At 46.5% G+C, this 18,068-nt stretch overlaps 1 protein-coding gene across 1 annotated transcript in view; it reads right to left on the bottom strand.

Moving 5' to 3' along the window:
• LOC123080734 (uncharacterized) overlaps window positions 1–14,247 on the bottom strand; it is a 78,027-nt gene extending 63,780 nt beyond the window's left edge. The window contains exon 1 of the mRNA XM_044503673.1: window positions 14,190–14,247. Coding sequence (XP_044359608.1) covers window positions 14,190–14,247 — 58 coding nt within the window. The remainder of the gene's footprint in view (window positions 1–14,189) is intronic.
• Window positions 14,248–18,068: the final 3,821 nt, after the last annotated feature.

Here is an 18,068-nt window from a genome sequence, read left to right as displayed (position 1 = left end):
CAATCGATCGGCTTCCGTTAGCAGTAGTAGCGAAGGAATCGCTCCATCGGGTTCAGTTAACAGCCATCGATCGATTGCTCGGGTTCAGTAACGCGTAGCCTGCAGTGCAATCGCTCGGGTTCAGTTAGAGCCCAATGCCTCGCTTGGGTTCAGTTAGAGCCAACGCCTCGCACACACGCGCGTACCTGTACGAGAGAAACGTGCATCGCTCTCCCACCGTAACCGGCAACTCCCCAAAATTTTCCTCCCCCTCGCTTCTACCACGTTTTTTTCCGTCATGGACGGCCCAAAGAATGTCATGCAGCTGCGTCTCCGGCCCGCCCAGGACGAAAAGCCCATTTTCTGTCATGATTTTTTGTCATAGAAGTAGGAGCCCACCACATCTATGATGATACCGGGTTTTGTCACAATTATCGTCATAGAAGTGTCATATGTATGACAGAAAAAAAAATCGTTCGGCCCAAAATGTCACGGATGTGTCTTTTTTTTGTAGTGTTGCGAAGGCCTTTTGAGCACAAAAGACACCAAGGCCGAAGCGCAAAAGGCCCAGCAGAAAATCCAGGCGGCCAAGAAGATAGCGGAGGGTAAGGCATTCATTATGCAAAGCAAGCATGTGGAGGAGACATTTCTTTTACTTACCCGAATTCAGAGCTCTCCAGGGGCATTCGCAGATCTGCCACGCAGCATATCGGATGCCACGGAGTTCTACCGTGCCGAAGAGGGGAGCTCAACGGAGAAGCTGTTCTGGTCCCAGTATGCTGGAGCCGAACACCCAATGCCTTTGAGTGACCAACTGAAGCAATTGGTTGAACTCCACAGGGCGGCCGAAGTGGCCATGATGGATTTCATAGTCCGGATGTGGCCTGGTGAGCCCCTGCCCGCCAGCTACTTCGGCCTTATAAAGTGGATGGTAAACGCCTGTCCGCGGCTTGAAGTTATCAAGCGATCCGTTTGCATTAAGGGTGCTCGCCGGGCCTTTGCCCGTGCGAAGATGCGTTGGGCCAAGCTAGATGCAGAGAAGATGGTGAAGGAAGGACCGCCAGAGTATATTATGATGGCGTGATGAAAGGTGCTCGTCTCGTGGCCGATGAATGTACCAAGGACACCATCTTTGAGTGAATGTACTCATGTCATCTTTGTAATATGAAAACGAACTTGTTTGCGCTATATAGCACTTTGTTGATTTAAAATATTACCTTCTGTGCGGCTGTTTATAAAATTCTGAAAGTAGGCCAGTCGTCGGCTTCCGCCCCCATGTAGCTATTACTGGGGTGTTCGTGGAAAACCCAAAACACTCTTTTATCCAAATTTTTGGACCTTGAAGGAGGTGTTTGACACAGCGAACAAGGCAATCGGACTATGCGGCTTTATAACTCTCACTTAGCCATAGAAGTCTACAATTTTAAATTGCGGCGAAGCCCCTAGAATTCAGAAAGCCGAATTGGGGCGCTATCCACGCCTAAATCGGACGAGGCCGACTCCTTGCCTAAAGCAGAAAAATCTTTAAGGATTTTAAGACCTCTCGAACAACGACCAGTGATGTCTACTACACAACCTTCTTCTTGTAGACGTTGTTGGGCCTACAAGTGCACAGGTTTGTAGGACAGTAGCAAATTTCCCCCAAGTGGATGATCTAAGGTTTATCAATCCGTAGGAGGCGTAGGATGAAGATGGTCTCTCTCAAACAACCCTGCAACCAAATAACAAAAAGTCTCTTGTGTCCCCAACACACCCAATACAATGGTAAATTGTATAGGTGCACTAGTTCGGCGAAGAGATGGTGATACAAGTGCAAAATAGATAGTAGATCTAGGTTTTTGTTATCTGAAATAATAAAAACAGTAAGGTAACAAGTGATAAACATGAGCGTAAACGGTATTCCAATGATAGGAAACAAGGCCTAGGGTTCATACTTTCACTAGTGCAAGTTCTCTCAACAATAATAACATAGAAAGATCATATAACAAGCCCTCAACATGCAACAAAGAGTCACTCCAAAGCCACTAATAGCGGGGAACAAACATAGAGATTATGGTAGGGTACGGAACCACCTCAAAGTTATTCTTTTGGATCAATCTATAAAAGAGTTCGTACTAGAATAACACCTTAAGACGCAAATCAACCAAAACCCTAATGTCACCTAGATACTCCATTGTCACCTCAAGTATCCGTGGGCATGATTTTACGATATGCATCACACAATCTCAGATTCATCCAACCAACACAAAGTACTTCAAAGAGTGCCCCAAAGTTTCTATCGGAGAGTCAAGAACGTGTGCCAACCCCTATGCATAGGTTCCCAATGTCACGAAACCCGCAAGTTGATCACCAAAACATACATCAAGTGGCACATGATATCCCATTGTCACCACAGATAATCACGGCAAGACATACATCAAGTGTTCTCATAAAAGACTCAATCCGATAAGATAACTTCAAAGGGGAGACTCAATTCATCACAACAGAGTAGAGGGGGAGAAACATCATAAGATCCAACTACAATAGCAAAGCTTGGGATACATCAAGATCGTGCCATAGATGGAACACGAGAGAGAACACGAGAGAGAGAGAGAGAGAGAGAGAGAGATCAAACACATAGCAACTGGTACATACCCTCAGCCCCGAGGGTGAACTACTCCCTCCTTGTCATGGATAGTGCCAGGATGATGAAGATGGCCACCAGTGATGGGATCCCCCTCTGGCAGGGTGCCAGAATGGGCTCCCGAGTGGTTTTTGGTGGCTACAGAGGCTTGCAGCGGCGGAACTCCCGATCTATCTTCTGTTCTGGAAGTTTTAGGGTACGAGAGTATATATGGGTGCAGGGGGTACATCGGTGGAGCTACGGGGGCCCCATGAGGCAGGGGGCGCGCCCGGGGGGTGGGCGCACCCCCCACCCTCATGGGAAGCCCGTATCTCCCCTGACATGCACTCCAAGTTCCCTGGGTTGCTTTCCTTCCAAAAATAACTTCTCCAGTTGATTTCGTTCTGTTTTGACTCCATCTGATATTCCTTTTCCTCGAAACACTGAAATAGGCATAAAAAAACAAATCTGGGCTGGTCCTCCGGTTAATAGGTTAGTGCCAAAATAATATAAAAGTGGATAATAAAGCCCAATATTGCCTAAAACAGTAGATAAAGTAGCATGGAGCAATCAAAAATTATAGATACGTTGGAGATGTATCAAGCATCCCCAAGCTTAATTCTTGCTCGTCCTCGAGTAGGTAAATGATAAAAAGGAATTTTTGATGCGGAGTGATACTTTGGCATAATTTCAATGTAACTCTTCTTACTTGTGATATGAATATTCAGATCCGAAAGATTCAAGACAAAAGTTCATATTGACATAAAAATAATAATAGTTCAAGCATACTAATCAAAGCAATCATGTCTTCTCAAAATAACATGGCAAAAGAAAGTTCATCCCTACAAAATCATATAGTTAGGCTATGCTTCATTTTCGTCACACAAAGATGTTCCCAACTTCTATACCCCCGATGACAAGCCAAGCAATTGTTTCCTACTCAAATAATCTCAAACTTTTTCAACCTTCACGCAATACACGAGCATGAGCCATGGATATAGCACTATGGGTGGAATAGAATATGATGATGGGGATTGTGTGGAAAAGACAAAAAAGGAGAAAGTCTCACATTGACGAGGATAATCAACGGGCTATGGAGATGCCCATCAATTGATGTCAACATGAGGAGTAGGGATTGCCATGCAACGGATGCACTAGAGCTATGAATGCTCAACAAAAGAAAACTAGTGGGTGTGCATCCAACTCGCTTGCTCATGAAGACCTAGGGCATTTGAGGAATCCCATCGTAGGAATATACAAGACAAGTTCTATAATGAAAATTCCCACTAGTGTAAAAAGACAACTTATGAGACTCACTACATGAAGAACACGGTGCTACTTTGAAGCACAACATATGAGACTCACTACATGAAGAACAAGGTGCTACTTTGAAGCACAAGTGTGGAAAAGAGATAGTAGCATTGGCCTTTCTTTTCTTTTTTTTGGTCCTTTCTTTTTTTGGCCTTTCTCTTTTTTTTGTTTGGGCAATGCTCTAATAATGATGATCATCACACTTCTATTGGTTACAACATAAGGATTACAACTCGAAACTTAGAACAAGATATGACTCTATATGAATGCCTCCGGCAGTGTACCGGGATGGTGCAATGAATCAAGAGTGACATGTATGAAAAATAATGCATGGTGGCTTTGCCACAAATACGATGGCAACAACATGATCATGCAATGACAAAAGTAATATATGTCATGATGATGATGATGGAAGTTGCATGGCAATATATCTCGGAATGGCTATGGAAATGCCATGATAGGTAGGTATGGTGGCTGTTTTTAGGAAGATATAAGGAGGTTTATGTGTGATAGAGTGTATCGTATCACGGGGTTTGGATGCACCGGCGAAGTTTGCACCAACTCTCAAGGTGAGAAAGGGCAATGCACGGTACCAAAGAGGCTAGCAATGGCGGAAAGGTGAGAGTGTGTATAATCCATGGACTAAACATTGGTCAAAAGAACTCATATACTTATTGCAAAAATTTAGAAGTCATCAAAAATCAAGTACTACGCGCATGCTCCTAGGGGATAGATTGGTAGGAAAAGACCATCGCTCGTCCCCGACCGCCACTCATAAGGATGCACAAGCCAGGTACACTTCATATTTCAAATTTGTTACACAACTTTAACCATACGTGCATGCTACGGGACTTGCTAAATTCAACACAAGCATTCTTTAAATTCATAATCACCCAACTAGCACAACTTTGATATTATCACCTCCATATCTCAAAACAATTATCAAGTATCAAATTTTTCTTAGTATTCAACACACTCATGAGAAAGTTTCACATATCTTGAATACCAAGTATATTAATATTAAGAAAATTACCATGCTATTAAGGACTCTCAAAATAATCTAACTGAAGTATGATATTTCATCTATTTCTTCAAAATAAAACTACCACCATGCTCTAAAAGGTATAAGTGATGCACTAGAGCAAATGACAAACTACTCCGAAAGATATAAGTGAAGGTCAATGAGTAGCTAAATAATTATGCAATTATGCGAAGACTCTCTCTCATTTAATAATTTCAGATCTTGATACTTTATTCAAACAGCAAGCAAATCTAAATAAAACTACATTGCATGCATAGCACAACTCATGTGAAGAAGCAAAAACTTAGGCTCAACCGATACTAACCGATAGTTGTTGAAGAAGAAAGGTGGGATGCCTACCGGGGCATCCCCAAGCTTAGATGCTTGAGAATTATTGAAATATTATCTTGGGGTGCCTTGGGCATCCCCAAGCTTGAGCTTTTGTGTCTCCTTAATTCCTCTCATATCATGGTTTCTCTTTTTTATCAAAAGCTTCATTCACAACAAACTCAACAAGAACTCGTGAGATAGGTTAGTATAAACCAATGCAAAACCTTATCATTTTCTACTGTAACAAATTACTTCAATAATTATTCAACATTGCTTACTAAATGCCTCTGCATATTTAATACTCCCATCCTCAAACAGAATCATTAATTAAGCAAACATATGCAAACAATGCAACCATAACAGCAATCTGCCAAAACAGTACAGTCTGTAAAGAATGCAAGAGTATCAATACTTCCCTGACTCCAAAAATTATAAACTAAAATTCCCACTGTAATAAATTTATCATAGCTCAATATGCAAAAATATTCAACGTTATACCACTCTCTGACTTTTCTAGGGAATTTTTGCAACAGCAGTAAACTTTCTGTTTTTCAAACAGCAACATGTATACTAGCAAAATAAGCATGGCAAAGGCTATCCTTGACTTCTTTATTGAAACTAAATATGCAAAACACTATTCTAAATAACAGCAAGCAAAGACTAACAAAATAAAATGACGCTCCAAGCAAAACACATATCATGTGGTGAATAAAAATATAGCTCCAAGTAAATTTACCGATGAACAAAGACGAAAGAGGGGATGCCATCCGGGGCATCCCCAAGCTTAGGCTCTTGGTTGTCCTTGAATATCTTGGGGGTTCCATGGTCATCCCCAAGCTTAGGCTCTTACCACTCCTTATTCCATAGTCTGTCGAATCCTTACCCAAAACTTGAAAACTTCACAACACAAAACTCAACAGAAAACTCGTAAGCTTCGTTAGTACAAGAAAATAAAACCACCACTTAGGTACTGTAATGAACTCATTCTAAATTCATAATGGTGTAATATCTACTGTACTCCAACTTATCTATGGTTCATACCCTCTGATACTACTCATAGATTCATCAAAATAAGCAAACAACACATAGAAAACAGAATCTGTCAAAAACAGAACAGTCTGTAGTAATCTGTATCAAACGTATACTTCTGGAACTCCAAAAATCCTACCAAATTAGGAAGTCCTAAGAAATTCGTGTACCAATCCATATCAAAAAGAATCAGATCAAGAGCATGTTTCTGTGAATTAACAAAACTAATTTACTAGGTGCAAAAGTTTCTGATTTTCAGCAGGATCAACACAACTATCACCGTAAGCCATCCTAAAGGTCTTACTTGGCACTTTATTGAAACAAAAGCTATAAAGCATGATTACTACAGTAGCATAATCATGTGAACACACAAAAACAGTATGGATAAGTATTGGGTTGTCTCCCAACAAGCGCTTTTCTTTAATGCCTTTCTAGCTAGGCATGATGGTGACAATGATGCTCACATAAAAGATAAGAATTGAAACATAACGGGAGCATTATGAAGCATATGACTAGCACTTTTAAGTCTAACCCACTTCATATGCATAGGGATTTTGTGAGCAAACAACTTATGGGAACGATAATCAACTAGCATAGGAAGGTAAAACAAGCATAGCTTCAAAACTTGAAGCACATAGAGAGAAAACTTGACATTATTGCAATTCCTACAAGCATATATTCCTCCCTCATAATAATTTTCAGTAGCCTCATGAATGAATTCAACAATATAACCAGCACCTAAAGCATTCTTTTCATGATCTACTAGCATAGAAATTTTACTACTCTCCACATAAGCAAACTTCTTCTTTATGGCATACGTATCATCACAATAATCATCATAAATAGGAGGCATGCTTTCACCATAATAAATTTGCTCAACAAAGCTTGGGGGACAAAAAATATCATCTTCATCAAACATAGCTTCCCCAAGCTTGTGGTTTTGCATATCCTTAGCATCATGGATATTCAAAGAATTCATACTAACAACATTGCAATCATGCTCATCATTCGCATATTTCATGCCAAGCATTCTATGTAATTCTTCTTCTAGAACTTGAGCACAATTTTCCTCCCCATCATTTCACGAAAGATATTAAAAAGGTGAAGCGTATGAGACAAACTCAATTCCATTTTTTTGTAGTTTTCTTTTACAGACTAGACTAGTGCTAAAACAAGAAACAAAAATATTCGATTGCAAGATCTAAAGATATAGCTTCAAGCGCTCACCTCCCCGGCAACGGCACCAGAAAAGAGCTTGATGTCTACTACACAACCTTCTTCTTGTAGACGTTGTTGGGCCTGCAAGTGCGCAGGTTTGTAGGACAGTAGGAAATTTCCCTCAAGTGGATGACCTAAGGTTTATCAATCCGTAGGAGGCGTAGGATGAAGATGGTCTCTCTCAAACAACCCTGCAACCAAATAACAAAAAGCCTCTTGTGTCCCCAACACACCCAATACAATGGTAAATTGTATAGGTGCACTAGTTCGGCGAAGAGATGGTGATACAAGTGCAAAATAGATAGTAGATATAGGTTTTTGTAATCTGAAATAATAAAAGCAGCAAGGTAACAAGTGATAAACATGAGCATAAATGGTATTGCAATGATAGTAAACAAGGCCTAGGGTTCATACTTTCACTAGTGCAAGTTCTCTCAACAATAATAACATAGAAAGATCATATAACAAGCCCTCAACATGCAACAAAGAGTCACTCCAAAGCCACTAATAGCGGAGAACAAACGTAGATATTATGGTAGGGTACGAAACCACCTCAAAGTTATTCATTCGGATCAATCTATAAAAGAGTTTGTACTAGAATAACACCTTAAGACACAAATCAACCAAAACCCTAATGTCACCTAGATACTCCATTGTCACCTCAAGTATCCGTGGGCATGATTATACGATATGCATCACACAATCTCAGATTCATCCAACCAACACAAAGTACTTCAAAGAGTGCCCCAAAGTTTCTATCGGAGAGTCAAGAACGTGTGCCAACCCCTATGGATAGGTTCTCAATGTCACGAAACCCACAAGTTGATCACCAAAACATACATCAAGTGGCACATGATATCCCATTGTCACCACAGATAATCACGGCAAGACATACATCAAGTGTTCTCATAAAAGACTCAATCCGATAAGATAACTTCAAAGGGGAAACTCAATTCATCACAAGAGAGTAGAGGGGGAGAAACATCATAAGATCCAACTACAATAGCAAAGATCGGGATACATCAAGATCGTGCCATAGATGGAACACGAGAGAGAACACGAGAGAGAGAGAGAGAGAGAGAGAGAGAGATCAAACACATAGCTACTGGTACGTACCCTCAGCCCCGAGGGTGAACTACTCCCTCCTCATCATGGATAGCGCCGGGATGATGAAGATGGCCACCGGTGATGGGATCCCCCTCCGGCAGGGTGCCGGAACAGGATCCCGAGGGGTTTTTGGTGGCTATAGAGGCTTGCGGCGGCGGAAGTCCCGATCTATCTTCTGTTTTGGAAGTTTTAGGGTACGAGAGTATATATGGGTGCAGGGGGTACGTCGGTGGAGCTACGGGCGCCCATGAGGTAGGGGGGCACGCCCGGGGGGGGTGGGTGGGCGCCCCCCCCATCCTCGTGGGCAGCCCGTATCTCCCCTGATGTGCACTCCAAGTTCCCTGGGTTGCTTTCCTTCCAAAAATAACTTCTCCAGTTGATTTCGTTCTGTTTTGACTCCGTCTGATATTCCTTTTCCTCGAAACACTGAAATAGGCATAAAACAGCAAATCTGGTCTGGGCCTCCGGTTAATAGGTTAGTCCCAAAAATAATATAGAAGTGGATAATAAAGCCCAATATTGCCTAAAACAGTAGATAAAGTAGCATGGAGCAATCAAAAATTATAGATACGTTGGAGACGTATCACCAGCTCTCGCCTAATCATGACAGTCAGTTTTCGGCTTTCTCTACTGAGGTGCTCGTCCGGAAGAACCGAGACACAATCGAAGTTGTTCTCCCTGTGCTACCTTAGCCGATATAACGGAACATAAGGTACCAAAACAATTGAGCCGGGCAAACCCAACTATTGACCCAAGACATGATTCGGAGCTGATGCATATAATGCTATAAGTTCGGGGTGCCGCACAGTTGAAAGTGTTCGGACTTATCTTGTCGTATTAAGGGGCACCATGAGAAGCCCCTGGCAAACTGACCGTACCAAAGTCTACGGGCTCAATATTAAATAAACATTTTTAGGGAAAAATGTGAACATAGGAATAATAAGCTGACGCTATATATTATCTCCCATTGATAAATAATACGTCTCAGCGTATGTGTACAATTGATGCGTTGAGCAGAAGCAAATAGGACTATTTGACATGTCCTATCCAAGGGCGGGCCGCATGTAGGTATATAAAACATGTATAACGATCATTGACAGATACCACCTGGGTATTCCCTTCGCGCGTGAAACCTTATGCCTCCTTGGTTTCCCTCCTGTGATAAGTCCGATGATCCGGCTCTCTGAAGAGGTTGCTCGAAAGTAGGGTCCTGAAAGAGAAAAGGGGGGTTTATTAAAGTATGTTGCGGCTGAACCGGACTGTTGACCGCATCACCATTGCGCCTCCGCCTATGCCCATGGATTTTTGAGTGCATAATTGTGTACGCGCGGCACAAATGCTGCTTGAATGGGATTAGGGCGGAGGCTGGACTGCTAGTCATGCTCTTGGCGTGCCTAGCGATCCTGTTGTAGGGTGCTCCAGACTCGCTTGACGGTGTTCGGGGTTGTTGTCGCCGGATTGGTGGTTTACTGGAGAAGGCTGCTTTGTACTTCTGCCGCAAGTGCCGCAGTGTGCTCCTCTATACGGAGAGAGCAGTCTATGTTTCCATTGACTGTTATAACCCCGCGAGGTCCTGGCATCTTGCGCTTGAGGTATGCATAGTGTGGTACCGCATTGAATTGAGCGAATGCGGTTCGTCCGAGAAGTGTATGATAGCCACTGCGAAAAGGGACAATGTCAAAGATTAACTCCTCGCTTCGGAAGTTATCCGGGGATCCGAAGACCACTTCCAGTGTTATTGAGCCTGTACAACGGGCCTCTACTCCTATAATTACACCTTTGAAGGTGGTTCTGGTGGGCTTAATCCTTGAGGGACTGATACCCATTTTGCGCACAGTGTCCTGATAAAGCAGGTTCAGGCTACTGCCACCATCCATAAGGACTCGCATAAGGTGGAATCTATCGATGATTGGGTCGAGGACCAATGCGGCTGAACCGCCATGACGGATGCTGGTAGGGTGATCCCTACGATCAAAAGTGATCGGACAGGCTGACCATGGGTTGAACTTTGGGGCGACTGGCTCCATCGCATAAACGTCCCTTAGTGCTCGTTTTCTTTCCCATTTGGGAATATGGGTGGCATAGATCATATTGACCGTTTTCACCTGGGGAGGAAATTTCTTCTGTCCCCCCGTGTTCGGACGCCGGGGCTCCTCGTCATCGTCGCTGTGCAGCCCCTTGTGCTTGTTTTCGGCATTTATTTTGCCGGCTTGTTCGAACACCCAGCAATCTCTCTTAGTGTGGTTTGCTGGCTTATCAGGGGTGCCGTGAATTTGGCATGAGCGATCAAGTATGCGGTCCAGACTGGACGATCCCTGATTGTTTCTTTTGAATGGCTTTTTCCGCTGATTGTTTTTGAGCCACTGAATCCGGCGTTGACTGTCGTGTCTTCGGTGTTGTCGCCATTGTTCCGGCGCTTATGTTTGTTGCGCCATGGCTTGCCATTATTGTTGCGGATATCTGAAGTGCCGAAGTTTATTGGCGTGGTGCTACTACGGGCCAACCAGCTGTCCTCGCCCGTGCAAAAGCGGGTCATGAGTGTCGTGAGGGCCTCCATGGACTTCGGCTTTTCCTGGCCGAGGTGTCGGGCGAGCCACTCGTCGCGGATATTATGCTTAAAGGCCGCCAAGGCTTCGGCGTCTGGACAGTCGACAATTTGATTCTTTTTAGTTAGGAACCGAGTCCAGAATTTTCTGGCTGACTCTCTGGGTTGTTGGGTAATGTGACTCAAGTTATCAGCATCCGGTGGTCGCACGTACGTGCCCTGGAAGTTGTCGAGGAACGCGTCCTCCAGGTTTTCCCAACTGCCGATGGAATTTGCCGGCAGGCTATTTAGCCAGTGTCGGGCCGGTCCTTTGAGCTTAAGGGGAAGATACTTGATGGCATCTAGATCGTCACCGCGGGCCATGTGAATGTGGAGAAGGAAATCTTTGATCCATACTACGGGGTCTGTTGTGCCATCGTATGATTCGATGTTTACGGGTTTAAACCCTTCTGGGAGTTCGTGATCCATCACTTCGTCAGTGAAGCAGAGGGGGTGTGCGGCGCTTCTATGCCGGGCTATGTGGTTACGTAGTTCGAATAAGTCTGGTTGGCTATGTTCGGCCCAGCCGGACTTGTTGATAGTATATCCTGTGTGACAATCATCGTCACGTGCTGGGGCGCGCCCCCGCGATTCGTAGATCGATCTTGGCTGTCCTGTCTTGTTTTCCAGTATGTCTCGCAGGTCCTTCCTATTTCCCCGGGCCGTAGTTTGTTGGCGTGGGGGTACGGGCTGTTATTCAGGCTGATACGCCATTTTATCCCGGCCACGAGGTGGCCGTTCAGCCTCGCCCTGTGCTGGTAGTACAGGCTCCTCATCGAGTTGAGGTAGCAACTTGTGCTTTGGGTAACCTTTGGTGTGGTGCTCAAGTCCATATTCCTCGGTTGCCAGGACTTCAGTCCATCTGTCTGTGAGCAGATCTTGATTAGCTTGAAGCTGCTGCTGCTTCTTTTTCAGGCTCCTCGCAGTGGCCATAAGCCGGCGCTTGAAGCGCTCCTGCTCTATGGGATCCTCAGGCACGCCGAATTCATCGTCGCCGAGGCTTATCTCGTCTTCGAAGGGGGCATGTAGTTGTCCTCCTCCGGGTATCCGTCTGTCGCCTGTTCGTCTGGGTTGACCTGCCCGTCTTCCTGTTCGGCCTGCTCGAAGGCAGGCTGATCTGGGTTGTATTCATCTTCGGCACCATCCGGATTGTTTTCGTCTCCCATGCCAGTATTGCTGTGGCGGGGCTTGGAGCAGCACCGATGACACCCATGCTTTGCTTTCTTCCTTGAGGGGTTGTCCTCTATTGCCTCATCTCCATTGGTTTCTTTTGGAGTGTCCACCATATATATATCATACGAGGAGGTGGCTGTCCAGCGCCTCGTGGGAGGTGGCTCCTGTTCTTCTCCTACATCGTCGTCCACATCGTCGATGTATTTAGAGTCGAAGTCAAGTACATCGGTCAAATCATCCACCGTGGCAATGAAGTGGGTGGTGGGTGGGCAACGAATTCCCTCGTCGCCTGCTTCCCATTCGAACCAGACATAGTTCGGCCGAGAGTCTCCCGACAAAGAGAGAGACTTTAATGAGTTCAGCATGTCGCCAAAGGGCGAGTGCTGGAAGATATCCGCAGCGGTAAACTCCATTACCGGAGCCCGACCAGATTCGGCGGGCTCGGGGCGCGCGGTTTGGAACCTACAGCCGGACACGAGTCCGGGGGTCCGGTGACACAGGCTTCCTTCGGGGTGGAGTATGTGTTCGGCTCTACCGCCGATGAGCATGTGGCCTTCGAGGTGGGGTCTATCCACCCGTCCCCGGATGACGCAATCTGCCCCGGATTTAGGTCCGGAGCTCCTGCATGCGCGATATCCCGAGTATTGTCTAACAGTAGGTCTATGCCGTGCTCGGCCGTAACTGTTCGGCGCTCCTAGCGTAGGCCCGAGTCCGTCGAAGATCAAGTCTCCGCAGATATCGGCCGTGTAGTTCAAGTTTCCGAACCTGACCTAATGGACAGGGGCGTAGCTGTCGATCTGCTCCAGATGGCCGCGCGAATTGGCCCGAAGTGCGAAGCCGCCGAACACGAAGATCTGTCCGGGGAGAAAAGTCTCACCCTGGACCGTGTTGTTGTTGATGATTGAAGGGGCCATCGAGCCTTGCAGCGACGACACAGAGGAACTCTCAATGAAAGCACCAACGTCGGTGTCAAAACCGGTGGATCTCGGGTAGGGGGTCCCAATCTGTGCGTCTAAGGCTAATGGTAACAGGAGGCAAGGGACACGATGTTTTACCCAGGTTCGGGCCCTCTCGATGGAGGTAAAACCCTACTTCCTGCTTGATTGATCTTGATGATATGAGTATTACAAGAGTTGATCTACCACGAGATCAGAGAGGCTAAACCCTAGAAGCTAGCCTATGATGATTATGATTGTCCCTCCATGGACTAAACCCTCCGGTTTATATAGACACCGGAGGAGGCTAGGGTTTACACAGAGTCGGTTACAAAGAAGGAGATCTAATATCTGGATCGCCAAGCTTGTCTTCCACACAAAGGAGAGTCCCATCCAGACACGGGACGAAGTCTTGAGTCTTGTATCTTCACGGTCCAACAGTCCGGCCAAAGTGTATAGTCTGGCTATCCGGATACCCCCTAATCCAGGACTCCCTCACCTATAGCGAGGACGGCGACGATACTCGACACCCCACTGTAGCGTACGACTGGGACGTTGTCAAACTCTACACGGGCCTAAACAAGACTTCGTACAAGGCCTACACCAACGAGATCGACGCTTTGTCGATTATGCAGGTATATGAACTCGCTCACCATCTTTCTCTTTGATTTCACTTTTGATCGAGAGCGGGGACTTATGCATGTATATGTAATAGGTAAACTGGTGGCCGTATCATGATCGAGAGTGGGACTTTGATTTGAACGTGATGCGCGATGCGGACCGTGCTCTTTGGCGGTGCATCGTGCCCATGATATGTGTGTACGCCGTCGAGTGGCACTTGCCACACTGTGTGGCCGCTCAGTTTGGGATGTATCAACATACCACACCGGGCCAACTAACCGATACCGGCGGCCACACGCTCCACTTGTGAGTGCTCGTGCTTGTTCTTCGTGCCCATGATTTCATTGCGTTCGACTTTATTATGATGTTTCTTGTTGCTAATGCCTTGCAGGATGAGCCGGCAGAAGAATCAGTTGATCACAGACTGGGGAGAGGAGCATAAAACACATGTGATGGCGTTGAACCAATGGAACTCCCGTAAAGATGTGGAGAGGAGAGTGATTGACTGGAATGCTTGCGAGGACCAACACATCAGGTGGTACGATGATGGACGTAAGCACCATATTCGTCTCAGGCCTCAGTGGACGGCGGAAGACATCTCGGAGCTGGAGAGGATGACCCCGAGGAAGAGGCCTACCAGACCGGCATCAGAGACATGCATAGTGCATTTAGGGAGTTTGCACCCCTCATCAACAGAGTGGTAAGTTTGAACCGACAGTTGTATTTAATTATTTTATTCGTCATCATGATTGACTTATGCCTCTACAGTCTGGTGAGCTGAACAGATGCATCTTTGACGCCTCTGGTGCACTAGGTGATATCCCCGGGAGCGTACAATTTGAGAACAAATTGAGGGGGACAATGAAGGTACAATTTCAGCCTCCTCGGAACAAATGCATCTTGTTCACCTGCAATCATAAATCTGATACTTATTATGCCCTTGTTTCATTGTGAGTCCAGAAGTTGGTGAAGGTTTGTCGCAAGCTGGTAGGCCAGCTTGGGTGTGCTGGAGCTGGGTCGGTTGAAGCTTATCATCCCAGAGCCACACAGGGTCACATCGCCTCATCGAGCCATGGTCCCTCGTTGTCTAGGTTGGTTGAGGAGGAGGGGGAGGAGGAGGAGTCCACAAATGAAGGAGAGGAGGAGGAGGCCTATCATGGGGAAGAGGAGAATGAGAGCGATGGTGAGGAGGAGTACGATGAAGATTACGGACCTCCACCAACTCAATCATCTCAACCATCTCAGCTGCCGAAGAGGAATCCGAAGAAGAAGGATTTGATGAGTCCGGACCCTTTCCAGAGACCGGTTCCTCGATGGTCCAAGAAGAACACCGAACAGACTCGTTCAAAGAGGAACGAGGACCGTGCATCCAATAGCAAGAGGGGAAGGTGAATTAAATTCTGCTATCGATACTTGGTTGTAGTTGAAAAGTATAGTGGTTGTGAAACTAAGTGTTTGCTATTTGAACTATGCGTTTGCTATTTTTGAAACTCCGTTTGCTATGTGGAACTAAGTAGTTGAACTTTGTTTGCTTATTATGCACAAGTTTATGTGGAACTACGTATGACATGTGTATGTGATGCCCAAGTTTAATTGATTGAGATCTGTTATTTGACTCTATATCATTGCTGTTTTTGACTCTATGTCATTGTTTGAGATCTATTGTTTTTGGAAAGAAGAAAGAAATTGAACTTGGATATAGGCAAGACCCTACCGCCAAGGACCCTGGCGATAGGATCAGACAGCCTACCGCCAGCCCCTATGGCGATAGGTTGACCCTACTGCCAGGGCGCTCGCATAAGTCCTTACAGAGGATTTTCGAGGCAAAAATCCTGACACACCCTACCCCAGGGGGCTGGCGGTAGGGTTATACAGCCTACCACTAGGGTCCCTGGTGGTAGGGTGCTAATCCATGTCAGCATGCGGAGATGGCGGCCGTCCCCCTCCGCCACACCCTACCGCCAGGGTCCCTGGAGGTAGGCTACATAACCCTACCGCACGCTCCCGTGGCGGTAGCGAAAGGGTCAAATCCCGAAAAAAATTCAAACCAGGGTCAGATCCTGAAATGTTATGCAAAAAGGGTCAAAACACAAGATTTAGTCGTATGTGGTCGTGGCCGTTGCTGGACCAGGCTACAAAAGCCTCATGCGGCAAAAGCAGAGGCGGCAAGCACAGATAGCAGAGCAGGCCATGGTTCCAAAGTGAGCGCAGACATTCGTGGATCACGAGGCCACCAACGGCATCGCTCGCTTTTCGCCGTGGAGGTGGACTTGATGAGCAGAGCAGGCCACCAACCAACTCCCGGTCGGACTTGCCAATGCCGCAGACTCCGCGGAGGTGGCACACGAGGCAGAGCGCCGTGCGCGCATCGCCGGCCTAGGCGACGCTGAGGACCGCGGCTATGACAGCGGCGGCCGTGGCGCCCGGGACGACCTGGAAGAAGAAGTTGACATAGGGGTCGCCCGACGAGGCATACGCGAGCGCCTTCCCCTCCGCCTTCAGCGGGCGCGAGACGCAGGAGCGGGGCGGCTTGAAGGGTCGGCTCAATAACTGCATCGCCATGTGCGCCCTCTCTAGCTCGGTGTAGAAGCCGCCCGCGGCCGCGGCCATCGCGCTGGGGCTGCTGATCTTGGAGCTGAGCAAGGACCCATGGAAGGGGCGGGTGATCACCTTCGACGCCATGCAACAGCTGCACAATGTGCGCGGCGGGTCAGGCGGGAGATGCAGGAGCCGGGAGGCTCGGAGTCGCTGTAGTCGTACTCGGAGCCGTCGCCCGACGACCGCGAGCCGCCGCAGAGCCACAGAGGTTTTAATAACCGACAGTTTTGCAAAAAAAAAACTGCGTACATGCGTATTCAAGCGAGCTGGAAGATGTGGCAATCAATGCACACTTAGCAGCGGTTGACTCAGGCCAGATCAGCATGTCCGTAGACCAAACCGTATAATGGACCATAGATGACCCTCAAGTGCAAGTTTGGTGACTATATTTCGGGTATTTGTAACCATAGGGACTAAAGTGGGCACCAGCGCAAGTAATAGGTCTTGTAGTGAATTTTTCTCACGAAATATGTTCAGCCATAGCCTAGCTGTATACCTGGGGTGGAGCCCCTCGATTCTGGGCCCGGGGCGGCCGCCTTCCCTGCCCCCCCCCCCTAGGGATGGCCCTAAAGACAATGAACCAGATTTCTGCGAACCATTCACGCGCATGTCTCATACATGCGTCGCTTCGGCCCCGGCCAGGCGAGACGAGCATGGTCTCTTCTTTCTCACACCACCTAGTGTGACGGGAAGACACCACAATATAAAGAGGTTACTGTTGGAAATATGCCCTAGAGGCAATAATAAATTAGCTATTATTATATTTCCTTGTTCATGATAATCGTTTATTATCCATGCTATAATTGTATTGATAGGAAACTCAGATACATGTGTGGATACATAGACAACACCATGTCCCTAGTAAGCCTCTAATTGACTAGCTCCTTGATCAATAGATGGTTACGGTTTCCTGACCATGGACATTGGATGTCGATGATAACGGGATCACATCATTAGGAGAATGATGTGATGGACAAGACCCAATCCTAAGCCTAGCACAAATATCGTAGTTCATATGCTAAAGCTTTTTTAATGTCAAGTATCATTTCCTTAGACCATGAGATTGTGCAACTCCCGGATACCGTAGGAATGCTTTGGGTGTACCAAACGTCACAACGTAACTGGGTGGCTATAAAGGTGCACTACAGGTATCTCCGAAAGTGTCTGTTGGGTTGGCACGAATCGAGACTGGGATTTGTCACTCCGTGTGACGGAGAGGTATCTCTGGGCCCACTCGGCAGGACATCATCATAATGTGCACAATGAGACCAAGGGGTTGATCACGGGATGATGTGTTACGGAACGAGTAAAGAGACTTGCCGGTAACGAGATTGAACAAGGTATCGGTATACCGACGATCGAATCTCGGGCAAGTACTATACCGCTAGACAAAGGGAATTGTATACGGGATTGATTGAGTCCTTGACATCGTGGTTCATCTGATGAGATCATCGTGGAACATGTGGGAGCCAACATGGGTATCCAGATCCTGCTGTTGGTTATTGACCGAAGAACGTCTCGGTCATGTCTGCATGGTTCCCGAACCCGTAGGGTCTACAC

This window comes from Triticum aestivum, chromosome 1B (genome assembly GCF_018294505.1).
Source record: "Triticum aestivum cultivar Chinese Spring chromosome 1B, IWGSC CS RefSeq v2.1, whole genome shotgun sequence".
Classification (NCBI taxonomy): Eukaryota; Viridiplantae; Streptophyta; class Magnoliopsida; order Poales; family Poaceae; genus Triticum; species Triticum aestivum.
The sequence above is the reverse complement of the archived record's forward strand: the minus strand, read 5'-3'. Positions and strand labels throughout refer to the sequence as shown.